The sequence below is a fragment of the Nicotiana tabacum genome, chromosome 6 (assembly GCF_000715075.1).
Source record: "Nicotiana tabacum cultivar K326 chromosome 6, ASM71507v2, whole genome shotgun sequence".
Taxonomy (NCBI): Eukaryota; Viridiplantae; Streptophyta; class Magnoliopsida; order Solanales; family Solanaceae; genus Nicotiana; species Nicotiana tabacum.
In genome coordinates this window covers 204,989,038-205,003,952 of record NC_134085.1, presented here as the reverse complement: position 1 = coordinate 205,003,952, position 14,915 = coordinate 204,989,038, and the positions used below count along the sequence as shown (strand labels likewise).

Sequence of the window (14,915 nt, the reverse complement as noted above, 5' to 3'; positions counted from 1 at the left end):
TAGAGCCAATATACCAACTAACCAGACTAGATTACACCAATTTATCAGACCCCCATTTTCTCTCTCTATTTCTTTCAAATCCAAACACAGCTCAAAACAAAGAGGAAAATAACAAAGGATAGGCAAATATAATTAGAAAAATACCATTTGCTTTGGAGACTGCAAGAAGTGTAAGCTTGCTCTCCTCGCAACTCTCAAAGCTGTATTCTGTATCTCTCTAATGCCAAAAAATATTGCTCCTTTCTGCAAAATCCCCACAACCCCATAAACCAAAACACATGCTCCTCCATAACTTTGCTTATATTAATCAACACATCACACCCTACTTCTTCCCTCTTTCCATTCATCAGCTTTCTTCTACTCCCAAACTATTCTGTGTTCTTTGTATGTTTTCTTGATTTGGGTATTTCAAGAAACTAGCCAAAGATGATAACTTTATCTGATTTCTACCATGTTATGACTGCTGTTGTGCCACTTTATGTGGCTATGATATTAGCTTATGGTTCTGTTAAATGGTGGAAGATTTTTTCACCTGACCAGTGTTCTGGTATTAACAGATTTGTTGCACTTTTCGCAGTTCCACTTCTCTCTTTCCACTTTATAGCTGCTAATAATCCTTACACTATGAACATACGGTTCATTGCTGCTGACACTCTTCAGAAACTTATTGTTCTTGGAGCTCTTGCTATTTGGGCTAATTTTAGCAAAAGGGGTAGTTTAGAATGGAGTATAACACTCTTTTCTTTATCAACTCTTCCAAATACTTTAGTTATGGGTATTCCTTTGTTAAAAGGAATGTATGGTGATTTTTCAGGGAGTTTAATGGTTCAAATAGTTGTACTACAGTGTATTATTTGGTACACTTTGATGCTTTTTATGTTTGAGTTCAGAGGTGCAAGGATGCTGATCTCTGAGCAATTTCCTGATACTGCTGGCTCAATTGTCTCAATCCATGTTGATTCTGATGTCATGTCATTAGATGGTAGACAAGTTTTGGAAACTGAAGCTGAAGTGAAAGAAGATGGAAAACTTCATGTTACTGTGAGAAAATCAAATGCCTCAAGGTCTGATATATTTTCAAGAAGGTCGCAGGGATTTTCTTCTACAACTCCAAGACCATCAAATTTAACAAATGCAGAGATTTACTCTCTACAATCTTCAAGAAATCCAACTCCAAGAGGGTCAAGTTTTAACCATACTGATTTTTACTCAATGGTTGCTGGTGGGAGAAACTCAAACTTTGGTGCAAATGATGTTTATGGGATGTCAGCTTCAAGAGGACCAACTCCTAGACCTTCAAATTATGAGGAAGAAAGTGGAAAATCAAGATTTAATTACAACCATGGAGCTGCAGCACAACAAAGTAATACTAATAATAATACTACTCATTATCCAGCTCCAAATCCTGGTATGTTTTCACCTAGTAATGGTGCAAAAGCAGTGGGTTCTAACACTAATAACAAGAAAGGTAACAAAGGAGAGGAAGGTGGTAAAGATCTTCATATGTTTGTTTGGAGTTCAAGTGCTTCTCCTGTTTCTGATGTATTTGGTGGTCATGATTATGGAGCTAATTTAGACCAGAATACAGCTAAGGATGTAAGAGTACCTATCTCTCCTGGAAAAGGTAAGTAAATTAATTAATTCCTTTTGTTACTTAGCCTTTTAACATTTTCTTGGTTCCTTTTTTCTGATGTTTGTTTTAACACTGTGAATTATTGGATTTATATAGTTGAGGTGCAAAGAAACAATCAAGAAAACTACATGGAGAGAGATGACTTTAGCTTTGCAAATAGAGATGCAGAAATGAATATTCACAACCAAGAAGGTGAAAAAGGTGGAGAAAATAAAGCAAAGGTTATGCCACCAACAAGTGTAATGACTAGGCTTATACTAATTATGGTTTGGAGGAAACTTATTAGAAATCCAAACACTTATTCAAGCTTGTTTGGTCTCACTTGGTCTCTAGTTTCATTCAGGTTTGCTAATTTCTGTTTCATCAAAAAGATTGAGCATTCATTAATTGCTAGAAGTATTCCTTTTTCTTTCTTGGGTTGGTATATATTCTGATTGTTTTTATTTTAAAAAAAATGTAGGTGGAATTTGAAGATGCCTGCTATAATTGCACAGTCCATATCTATATTGTCAGATGCAGGACTTGGCATGGCAATGTTCAGTCTAGGTTAGTTACATTATTTCCTTTAAGCTGCAAACACATTATGTCTAATAATGTCCCTCTAATAAGTAAAGGGCACCAAATCACATCTCCTTGCACTAAACTATCGTTATGTCGGACCCCAAAAGTTTATCGTACGCAGTCTTGCCTTTTTATACCTTATATTGGATCGAACTGATGATCAGACCATGACAACAACTTTATAAGTTTCCAGAAACATGTCCCTCTAATAAGATATTAAAAAAAAAGGATCAAATGTAACTTTATGTTATTAAATTACTACTACCTGTTTAGAAGGGGGAGCGTGCTAAAAAGCAAAGTGAGCCAACAGTATAATGGTCATCATAACATGTCTTTCTCTCTTTTTTTTTCTTTAATTAAATGGGGACTTCTTTACCCCATCTCAATGTTTTCTCATTTCTCAAACTCTTCCTTCTTTTTCGCAAAGGTTACAATCATGATAACTACTAGTAGTAGTACAACACTCCATATTAGTGGAAGTGATGATGCCATGCACTTAAAAGCCTCTTTTTTCATTCTTTTTTCCCATTTGATATGCATATGTTATATAATGAAAGTACAAAAGTTATATATTTTCCATGTATTAAAATGTATAGTACACTAAATAATATACTTTGTTGATGGACGACAGGTCTGTTTATGGCTTTGCAACCAAGGATAATAGCATGTGGGAATTCTACAGCAGCTTTTGCTATGGCTGTGAGATTCCTTACAGGTCCAGCTGTCATGGCAGCTGCTTCCATTGCTGTTGGCCTTCGTGGAGTTCTCTTACACGTAGCCATTGTACAGGTCATCATCAAATCTTTGCTCTTGTTTTTCTTTTTCCTTATCAATAACAAATGTTGGTTTAATGATTAAAAGCATAATAATATATGGCTATGTTACTTATTTTATTTCAAACTCTCCACATTAGAACAAGTGTGTTTTTACCATACGTATACATTTTAATCTTTTTTAACGTGTATACAAAGTTCAAGCCAAAAACATTAAATTATACTCGCCTTAAATTTGTCTGGTGAAATTTTTCTTAGCTTAGCCCTTTTCATTTCATTGACCATCTTTTTCATCTGATCTGACAAATCTTGCATTTGATATAGAATACCTTCAACAAATTTCTATATTCTTATAGAACATTATTCTTCATTAAAAAAAAGATTAAATACTCCACATGCATGATGATGAGACCTACTTATCAATTGATAATGTACCAAGATTTCGGCCACAATAATTATTTCAATAGAGAATTAATGTTTCAGAATTTGCAACTTTGCATGTATTATTTATGCTTGAATTGTTAAAGGTTGGAAATTGCATAAGGGAATAGATGTCTTAATCAATAATGACATGTTTGTTTATACTTTTGTGGTGTTCTCTACTAATAATATATATAAAATGAATATGCATAACAGGCAGCTCTACCCCAAGGAATTGTCCCCTTTGTCTTCGCCAAGGAATACAACGTTCACCCTGACATTCTTAGCACGGGGTAAGAATTACTAACAACATTTTCCTTGTGTTTTCAAGTAATTTAATTAACGACTGACTCTTTTAAAATTCTTTTGTTTGTAAATAAAATTTACAGTGTCATTTTTGGGATGTTGATTGCCTTGCCGATTACACTGGTCTACTACATTTTGATGGGACTTTAATTTGAAGAGCGACTTGATTCCATGCAAATTAATATTAGTGCAGCCATGCATGGAGAAGAAAAAAAAAAAGCTCACAGCTTTTGTTTATGGTTGGTCTTAGATTGATAAGAAGGAAAAGAGTTATAACAAAAGTGGTGACGAAAAAGCAAATAGCAGAATGAACAAAAAAGATCACTGCTAGCTGAAAAAACTCTCCCTCGTTCAAATGTCTAATTAATGGATATTGTCTTTGGTACGTAGTAAGTGTTGTAAAATCATGTTTGTAGTCTATTTATTATCAGGAAAAAGAAAATTTTAATTCCTAGTAGTAGTTGCTTATGATATTTATTACTATTATTTAAAGATTTCCCATAAAAACAGTTTAATTTGACCTTTTTTTCCTTTAAGAAAAATATATGGTGGCCTTTTTTCTGTTGCAGTGTGAATTTTTGTTCGATTATCGGGTCATTAAAAGTTAACTACAGGTGATCATTTATAATAATTGAAAGTAATAACTTGAAGATTTTAAACAAATAATTAATCTGTTATAACAAATTAAAATATATTGATATTATAAAAAAAATTGTTACAATTGTGCATGTATAGTAATCTAAATCTATGACATGATCAAAAAAGTGTTGCGACATGGAATGTTAGTTTGGATGGTTTGTGAAAGTTTTCAAAAGTTTGTTGAAGCATATTCTTTATATATGACTTGTGAGGCAGAATATTTTGGTTAAAGGAAGACGAAAGAAATAGACAATTGCAAACAATTCGATCTTTACAACGATGTGGCTATTATTCTTTTGCTAAGATATTAGATGCTATATCTAGAAGAGAAAAAGAAAAAAAATAGATGCTATATTGAGAAAAGAAAAGAAAAGAAAATCCCACTTTCTATTAAAGTGATCAAAATGAAAATGAAAATAAATTAATAAAATTGTTAAGATGTATTATGGTAAAAATTGTACGAGACACCTTATTTGGATGCCCCTATTTAACCTATATTCATATTTTTAATATTATTTAACATATACACTAATTTTTACAACTTCGGACCCGTCCCCTCCTCCTCTTCTTCCGGCTACCTGTGCACTTCTTTCTTCCTCCTTTCTTTCCTTCTTCTTCTTCTTCTTCTCTCTCAAACACATAAGACTTTGTGTAAATAATATTGATTGAATATGAAATATACAGTGATTTAGCATTAGGGTATGAGTTTTGCGTTAAGTACATTGTATTATGCTGAATATAACAACACGGTCTAGGATCGGATACCAATAACATGGTTTGGCTTAGTTATCGTGGTGAGATTAACTTCTTAGATGCATCTTATTTCACTGTCTCCAATTTCATAGTGGGGGATTATTGGTGGCCTTGGACTAGAGTCTCTTACATTGGTGGTTTTTATATTTATAAGCATGAATTTTTTCTTGATCTTTTATTTAATTGGGTTGTGTTCTTCAGCCAAGTCAGAAGTTCTTTAGCGGGTCTGAAGTTTACACTATGAACTGAAGTTTTTTCGATTGCCTTTGTAAGTCACACTTCAGGCAAAAAATTCTGAAGTTCAAATTTCATGCATAAGTTTTTGCTACTTCAGAGCCGTATGTCTGATGCTATCCGAAAAATGGAGACTTGCAATCTTTTGTGCAAAACGAATATAAATTCAATAATTACCCCAAAACTAAATATAGATACAAATGCCCTGCATTATGTGTTCCATGATTAATTCGGATCGGAAGTGTAAATAAAAGGGTGTAACTGTAAAGTCTCTGTTAATTTCTAGCTCAATTTTCTTTTCTTTAAAGCTAGTAATATAATGGAATAATGGATAAACATGAATTCGGCCACCATGATTAAGATAGTAAAGATCCATTACGTAACTTAGGATACATAACTCTGTAGCTAAATGATTTAAAGTTTAATTTAAAAGTAACACTGGAAAGCACGCCGATGTACTAAGTATTTCGTATTTAAATAAAATTTGAGAAATGATCGCATCATAAAATATATATAAAGTAAATAGTCTATTTTAATATAAACACTGTTTCCACGATTCGAAGAAACAAGACAATTTTACGGCAGCACGGTGAATAAAGGAAAAGTAAAATCGTAACGAAGGCAGCATAATGGCCATGCGCCTACCACTAAAGATATCCTATTTAATAATTATCACTTATTATAATGATTTATGGGGAAAACGACGATTTTACCAACCCATTAACCTTGATTTGCTGACAGCATCTATAGTCTCTTTAACGTAGTTATATTTCCCTTTCAAAAGGTACATAATTTAACATGCCACGTGATCATCCGAAGTGCTAATTTAAATTTGACCTTTGGAACATATTCTAATTAATGCTTAAAAACCTTAGTGCCTTCTTAACACCCAGCAGCATATCTTCCGTTAGCAATTATCTCCGTTCAATTTTTACTTGTCTAATATTCTAAATATGAATTTTCACTTTTACTTGTTAGTTGTCACTTTTAGCTTATCAAGTAAAACACTTTTTTTTTTCTTATTATACTCACAATATTAATTACTAATTTCAAATCATTTTCTAAAATTCATTAAAATATGTATCAATTAATATGAGGATCATGATAAATTATGTACTTCATTTATTATTTCTTAAAGGACGTGAAAAGTCCAAAGTGAACAAGTAAAAGTGAACGAAGAGAGTACTACTTAGTAACAAAAAAAGACACGTCTTCATGAGTTAGCTAATTATCACAAATCCAAAACGGAATTTAAAGAGCAATGTGCGATTTTATTTTGCATAACTTAATTAGATATAAGGATCGAATTTTCAAAGGAATATCTACGCTTTTTGTTTCTCTGTTAGTTTATTTACAGGTAATCTTGAACTATGATAGCAGGAAAATTTGGAATATTGAGCAAGCGTAAATTAGTTTGTTAAGGCATTAACAAGCTAAGTTAATTTGCCAAAGTTAAAAATGGAACTTAGCTTTTCACCCTAAAACCAAAATTTAATATGAGGCCTAAATTTTTAAAAGAAAGTTATACGATATATTTTTATTTAATGTCTATTTTTCTAGCTTTTTGAGATATAAAGTATTAATAATCCTTTTTATAGTCGATTTTCCTTAATAATTCCTTTTCAATTGATAATAGCCAACTTATGTAATCTTTCTTGAGATATTGTTAATTTTAGATAAGATTTTATAGAGCAATAGAAGTTTAGAAATATTGCAAGCTTAAATTTCTTAGAGAAACTAAAGAAGGTGAGCAAGAATATTAAAGTGAATGACAGAAAATATGTAGGGGTTTATGAAACATGAGAAGATTGGGAAAAAAAAGATTGACTTGGACAAATTAACAAAGGGAAAATAAATTTTTACACATTATTGTAAGCACGTGATTTTTGACCTATATGAGAATTACTCCCAAAAATTCAAAAAAAAAATAAAATGATTTTTCTTTGGTGTGCAATTTTGTGATATTTTAAATAATTATTTGTAGTTGTCTGTGCGTGTTTATTTGCTAAATTAATAAAAAATACAATTGCATGTAGGATTTAATTCTATAATTGATAATAATTAAATTTGTTTTACAAAAAATAAAAAAATTACAAAAATAAGCATCGTTTGCATTTTTAGCATTTAATGTCCAAATATACAATTTTATGCTTAATTAATACTTAATTGTGCGTTAATTGTTATTGGGAGTTAATTTGCGCTTTTATAACTTAATTTAGTTCTTAATAATAGTTTAAGTATTTTTATAATTTAGTTTTAGAAAAATAAAAGAAGAAAAGAGAGCGAAAATATAAAGAAAGTCGGAATTGGGCCTCTTCTTCAATTTCAAGCCACAGGCCTAAAAAATAGCCCAATCTTCCCTATGACCCAGTCCATTTCGAACTGGGTCAACCCGGTCCATAACCCAACACCCTATTATCTTGCATTTCAAAAAATAAAACAAAGAAAAACAAAAAAAAATAGTAAGAAAACCCTAAAAAATGCCTAAGCATCCGCCCCCCCTATTCTCCTTCTTCTTCCCCAAACTCAAAAACACCTCCCATGGCTTCCCTTTACTTTCTTCTTCGTCCACACAAACACCCTCGCGTCCAAACGACCCCCCCCCGTCATCCATTAAAACCACACAACCACCTTCAAGCTCGAACTCGACAACCATGGTCGCTATTACTGCGTCTTCATCATCAACGACCAGTCCGTCGACTCCCTTTCACCATCATCGTTTCCACTGCAGAACCAGTCCTCAACTTCACGTCCCAACAGTCCAGCCATGGATGCTGCTCGCGCTACTGCTACTGTTTCATCTTCTTTGTTTCGTCAACTTCGAATTGGGTGGTCGAAGATCCGAGCTCCAGCCATGGATGCTGCTCGCGCTACTGCTCCTGTTTCGGCGTCAAGCTGCGTCTGCTTCAGACGCTTCACTGCTCGCGCTACTGCTACTGTTTCATCTTCTTTGTTTCGTCGACTTCGAATTGGGTGGTCGAAGATCCGAGCTCCAGCCATGGATGCTGCTCCCGCTACTGCTCCTGTTTCGGCGTCAAGCTGCGTCTGCTTCAGACGCTTCACGGCTCGCGCTACTGTTACTGTTTCATCTTCTTTGTTTCGTCGACTCCGAATTAGGTGGTCGAGCTCCCGAGCTCCAGCCATGGACGCAGCGGCGCTTCACTGCTGCGTATTGTCATTGACAACTCCATGAGTCATGTTTGTTGCTCACCATCGTATTCTTGTTGACGACGCAAGGCAGTCCGGTTAAAGTCTGGCAAAGTTCGAAGGTTTATTGTCGAATCGAAATCCTTCGTCAAAATCCGAAATGACATGAGTTGTTTGGTCAAAGTTTGTCGAAACAGTCCGTACATATTTCGTGTCGATCCGGTTAGTAGATTTTGAGTTTTATTTTTTCCGTGTTTCGTTTTGATATTTCTCGAATCTAAAATCGGTAGATATTTGATTTTTGGTTTTGTTCATGTTCATATGTTTTGTTGAATTAATTTTCAGATTTCAAATGGAAATTTAATTAGTGGTTTTTCATGTTTATTTCATGTTTGTTTTATGGTTTAGGTAAGAATTTGTTAGTTTGATTGTTTGTTAGATTCAAATTGAAATTTAATTGATTATTTCTTCAATTTGTTTCATGTTGTTATATATTTTCCAGAAATTATTAATGTTGGTTTAATCATTTAATTTGTCATGTTTGTTGTTTTAAAATAGACTCATTCATGTTCATACTTTGTTTGATTGTTCTTGAATCCGAAATTTGTATAGTTTGATTTCTTGTTTATCACTTATGATTATTTTTAAAATTTGTCTCATAATCTTGTTTAAGTTTAATATAAGAATTGTTTGTTGTAATGTTGTTAGAGTTGATTTTAAGTTCAATATGATTGAATTTAGAAATCTTCATACTTTGTTTGTTGTTGGTGTTGAATCCGAAAATAGGATTGTTTGTTGCTAAAATATTGTTCAATCAAATTTAGTTGTTCTTGGTTGTTTAATTTGTGTTCATGAGATTTGTTGTTGAAATGTTGTTAAAATCATGTTCATATGATATTGTTGTTATGATGTTCATCCGTGTTCATATTGTTGTTTGAACATTGTTAGAAATTGATCATATTGTCTATATTTTGGTTAAGTTTGATTAATTGATGTGTTATAGCTGATGGGTAGTTTGGTAAATTTGTAATACGTTCAGGGGTAGTTTGGTAATTTCAGTAAGGTCGGAAGGGGTAGTTTAGGAATTGTACATTTTGTAATTGTTTATTTGAAGCATGAGGGACAAATTGAAATGGGGTGGGTTGTGATATGATTATTTAATATAAAGGGGGGACAAGATTTAATTTAAAGGAGAATCTTGCATTATTTTATGTTAGGCATGGGGGACAAAATATAATGGGGTGGTGTGATATATTTATTTAATGTAATGGGGATGAGTGAGAAGATAATGGGTTTGGTAGAGAAAGGGATTGATTTTAATTGATTAAAGGGTGGGGATTATATATAGAGGTCTGAAAAATGATAGAGAGAGGACAGAGAAAAAAAGAGAGATTAGAAAAAAAAAAGAGCTGAACATTTATTCTGAAAAAAAAACATTGAAACTCTCAAGAAAAAGAAAAACATACAAAGAAAAATAAAAAAAAAAGTTGAAAATTAGAAGAGGAAGTAGTACACACCTGATAAGTATTCTGGTATACAGGTGTAGAAATTAAGGGTTGAAGATTAACTAGACTTTCAAAAATCTGAAAATTTCCCTTGGTTTCTGTCCGTTATTTTCGGCATTCCTGGATTTTATTTTTGAATTTTTCAAAGCTGTCACTGGGATTTTCGTTGACTGGTTATTGCTGGTTATTGTTGCTGTTGCTGTGTTACGTATTACGTTGCTGACTTTCTTCTTCTTATATTGACAATATCAGGTACACAACTGTAATTTTGGCATTTTGTAAGCTGAAATGAAGAATGGAGTGTTAAATTTTTTAATTTAGTTTAATTTAGTCTTTGTATTGTATTTAGGTTATTCATGTATTATTATTCTGTAAATCACTGTCATTTGGCATAACTAGGCATATTATAGCGACATATTAAATAACGCCTTAACCAGATTATTAGGAAATATATTTAAGCCTGATTAAAACTGTTTAATAAAAAAAATATAGAAGAAATAACGTAAAAAATGGCGTTATTGAATCAGTTTGGCAAAAGTTAACTAAGTTCCTTATTCATAAGGTTTTTCGTCAACGATAAGTTAATCGGAATCATGTAGTCAATTTCAGTTAAAACATGAATTAGTTTGCGAACAAGTATTAGGACATGATGTGAATTAAAACAAAGTTAGTTAAGGTTAAATTGTTTAAATTTTTTTAGAAATATGGTTTAGTAATCAATTTTTTTTTTCTTTCTTTCAATTTTCAGTATTTATAAATAATTAGTTTCAATAAGCTTAAGTCTTACTAACAATTTAAATTTTAATCGAACTATGGGATAATTAGTTTTTTTTTTATTATTTTTTTTTTATTTTTCGATAATTCCATGTTGTATTTATGATTATAATTTTTATTACTTTCTGTTAATATTTGTTTTTCTCTTCTATTTAATATGTTATTTTCAAGAATGTAGATATTGATTTTATATTTATAGACAAACTTAGTAATAATAAAAGGTAGTCATTAAAGGATTTTTTAAAATAAGGAAGGATTTCGCTAAAAATAAATAGATGTAAATAATACAAATTTACATAATTCTCTAATCTCATTTATTTATTTAATTATTTAAAAAAAATTACTTAGAATTTGGGATGGATTGTTTAGTGAATTTCACTTCCTTCCCCAAAGATAATGACGCGCTAGACTCTTTAGGCGCGATTTAATTAATTTTACCTTATTAAACTCGGATGCGCATTTCATGCGACCCAAATCTAAATCCTAAAACATTGAATAAAATATGTTCCGGATTGCGGGTGCATTTCATGTGACGTAATCCAAAGACATGTTTTAAACAATGTTCACAATTTTTAATTTTTTTTTAAAAAAAATAATAATTATAATAATAAAGTGGTAAAAAGTTAAGATTGGCACATCGGTTCACAATTGTATTAAAATCAGATAAATAAGTTAAATATGACAATTGAGCGACCGTGCTAGAACCACGGAACTCGGGAATGCCTAACACCTTCTCCCGGGTTAACAGAATTCCTTATCCGGATTTCTGGTACGCAGATTGTAATATGGAGTCATTCTTTTCCTCGATCCGGGATTAAAATGGGTGACTTGGGACACCCTAAATCTCCCAAGTGGCGACTCTGAAATAAATAAATAAATCCCGTTTTGATTGTCCTTTAATTGGAAAAACTCCCTACGCCCTTCGCGGGGTTGGAAAAAGGAGGTGTGACAATTATCTAATAAAGGAGTAAGAAAAAAAATTAAAATGTTGGGAAAAGTGTTAATCTGCCAAAGTTTAAGTAAGTCAAATTATTACTTTATTTATGTATCCAAAGAACTTTCTTTCCTTTAATATTAAAAATCCTACTTTTGTGTTAAAAGTATTAAATATTATTTTTTAAGTATCTATAAACCTATTATTTTTTGAAATTTTTTCGTTCTTATACACTATTTGAAACTTTATTACGAAAAATGTTCAAGTTTTTTTATTTACCCGACCTTAAACATATTTTAGCTACAAAATATATGCAATCCACCTTAAAAAGCTCTTAATCCATTATTAGTGCATTCAATCAAGGAATTTAGTTATATCCTTTTCCTTTTTTTTCTCTCCTCCCTTCCCTCTTCTCTCCATATTATGTTTGCTATACCCTTGATATCTAATTCTCTTTGAATTTTCGATGTAAATTACTTCCTTTGAGTTTTTCTTACGTTTTCTTCGTGCTTGACTATATCCATCGGATTATCAACAGAGATCTTCCACGTGGCAATTCAGCTTCATCTGCTGGGGCAACGATATGAGAAATTTTTTGTATGTCGCCAAATATCTTGGGGAAGGCACAATTCTCAACAGAAAATAGTTCTCGAAGCAAATAAGGTTCAAGTAATATTAACTGCAGTAAACTGACATGAATCGATCTAGCAACTAGGCAGCAGAAGGACATATTTAAAAAGATAATACATGACATTTGAAGTTCTCTAACTAACTAGAACAAGTACAGGTTCCATTAGCTACAACAATCTAAAAGGCATAGAGGCAGCTACCAGTTCTTCAACTGACTTGGTTCATATACTACCTTGCAATCTTACCTTAAGACTTGAACTTTCACCGAACGCAAGCATTACTCCAGCTCCAATTTGCAGACGAAAAGGAAAACATGCTATTTTTATCCAGTTAAATAGAACTACAATGTCATATAACTTAAATATAATTTTTATACAATATATCTTTTGTATATTTTGTATCTGATTTATACATAGTAAAAATAAATTTCATACAACTAATTACATATTATATAACTTATTTAAACCTTATCTACAACTTTCATACATTATTTATACCCAGTTATAAACAACTATAATATCATACAACTTAAATGTAATTTTTATACAATATGTCTTCGTATATATTTTGTATCTGATTTGTATATATTTTGTCTGTGGTGTGTGTTTCTTCCTCTCTAAAATTCCAATCAAAACTTAATCTCTTAATACAATTTTGATACATATCAATAACTTTATGTAAAAAGATTGTATTGATAACTTAAATACAAATTTTATACGACTCATACATTATACAACTATTGTTCAACTTTTATACAACATTCAAATAAAAAAAATGTAACTACAACAGAATACAATTACATACAATTATACTACAACTTTACTACAATTTTGTAAGCATATTGTATGTCATCTTCTTCTTCTTCTTCTTCGAGTTTCAATCTGAAATTCAGCCAAAATCAAGTTCAATCTTCAACAAACACCCTCAAAATTAAGATATAAACTCCAAATAATATTTCCAATTGTTTGCAACAACACCCAATCCAAGCAAATAATAATTTTTGAAAACCCAAATTCGAATTCAAAGCTTCAAAACTTTTTAATGGTTATCAATGATGGAGAGTTAAACACCTTCAAAATTTATTGATTGATAATTTCAATTTAAACACCAGTTGTGCAATATTACTGGAATTTGAACACCAATTGGGCAACACCTTCAGCTCTACATTACTGATCACGCCCAACTATGCCTTATAAAAAGGACCCTGCGGACGTTGCAAATATAACCTGAGTATTCTGCCCAGAGTCGAATCCACAGAGAGTTAACCTATCAATCACTATCTTTAGACCCACTAAACTCTTGAGAACCAATTTCCCCAAACGTTTGAATCACACTTGATGGTGTCTTTAATAACTAAAATTGCAAGTAAATAAACAGCTGTAAACTAAGGATGCTAAGGTTGTAAACAATAATGAGAAAACGCTAAGGTAATGACTTCCCCTATTGATGGAATCCCTTCTGTTTATGCTTCATACAAATTGACCAACACCTCTCTATCAATCATGAACGTTCATCTTACCGTAAATCTCTCCCGAGTAATCACAATAATATACTCAATGCACTCTCCCGAGATACACTAGCTAGCTCCAATTAACACGGTTCACTTTAGATTGCACTCAAGGCTTCGTTATCCCTAATCCCGCTTTTAAACCCGCAGTTATAGATCTCTCTTATACTTTGGGAGTGGTGTTGTTCAACAATAACCTAAATGTGCACTCTCTCTCGAGTTATGCACACTAAATAGGCACAGCTAATTGAGGATCCTGTCAATTAACTACAACATGCACAAAGTTGAACAAATAAAGATTGAGACTAGCAATTTGTATTCACATAAACAAGAAGTTCATCCTCCAATAGGTTCCATCAAAACCTTAGACAAAGGATTTAGCTACTCATAACTATGGGTAAACAAACTAAAACAATACTCATCATAAAACTTGCAAGAAAAATCAAAGAAAAGAAGAAAGATGTTTTGGTTGATCTCTCACAATTGTTTTCCTTGCCAAAATACTCTCAAATCAATACATGCCTCTCTTGGGCGAAGTCTAGTGTTTAAAATAGGTTTTGGGCTAAAAATTCCGTGTTTTGCACTTTAGTCCCTGAAGTTCTCCGCCTCCGCCGCGGTTCTGCCGCGGTAGCGGTCAAACCGCGGCCAAACATGCTCTCTGATTCTCACTTTGTTTGCAGCCATCTTCTGCCGCGGTCGCGGTGGAACCGCGGCAGTCCTCTTTCAGTTCTGACTTGAGCTGTTTCGCGTGGTTTACTTGACAGAATTTTACGATCGGCCTCTTTTTCTCCATATTTGATCCCAAAAGTACTCCATAGCCTTCTCTGGTCATATATAACCTGCAAAGCATGAAAAACACTAATAAGAACATTTTGTTATCACTTTTATCATCCAAACTATACAAGAAGGTGGTTATTTAGGGCCTAATTATAGTTAAATTCACCTATTATCAACACAACACCCCACACTTAAACCTTTGCTCGTCCTCAAGCAAGTTAAACCACACTTCTAGGCCTAATCGTTCGATGCATTACCCAAATTTTTTTTATGCCACACCCGCCATTATGAAGGAACAACCTAAGCAGTGCAACAGTCACGC

The 14,915-nt window shown here is 32.4% G+C and overlaps 1 protein-coding gene across 1 annotated transcript; it reads left to right on the top strand.

Annotated features, from left to right (window-relative positions):
* On the top strand, nucleotides 1-4,135 carry LOC107830898 (putative auxin efflux carrier component 1c). The gene is made up of 6 exons (XM_016658576.2): nucleotides 1-1,624; nucleotides 1,730-1,976; nucleotides 2,094-2,179; nucleotides 2,826-2,983; nucleotides 3,604-3,680; nucleotides 3,777-4,135. Exons 1-6 carry the CDS (start codon nucleotides 427-429, stop codon nucleotides 3,841-3,843), a joined length of 1,833 nt encoding a protein of 610 aa, XP_016514062.1. The 5' UTR covers nucleotides 1-426; the 3' UTR covers nucleotides 3,844-4,135.
* The last annotated feature ends 10,780 nt before the right edge of the window (nucleotides 4,136-14,915 follow it).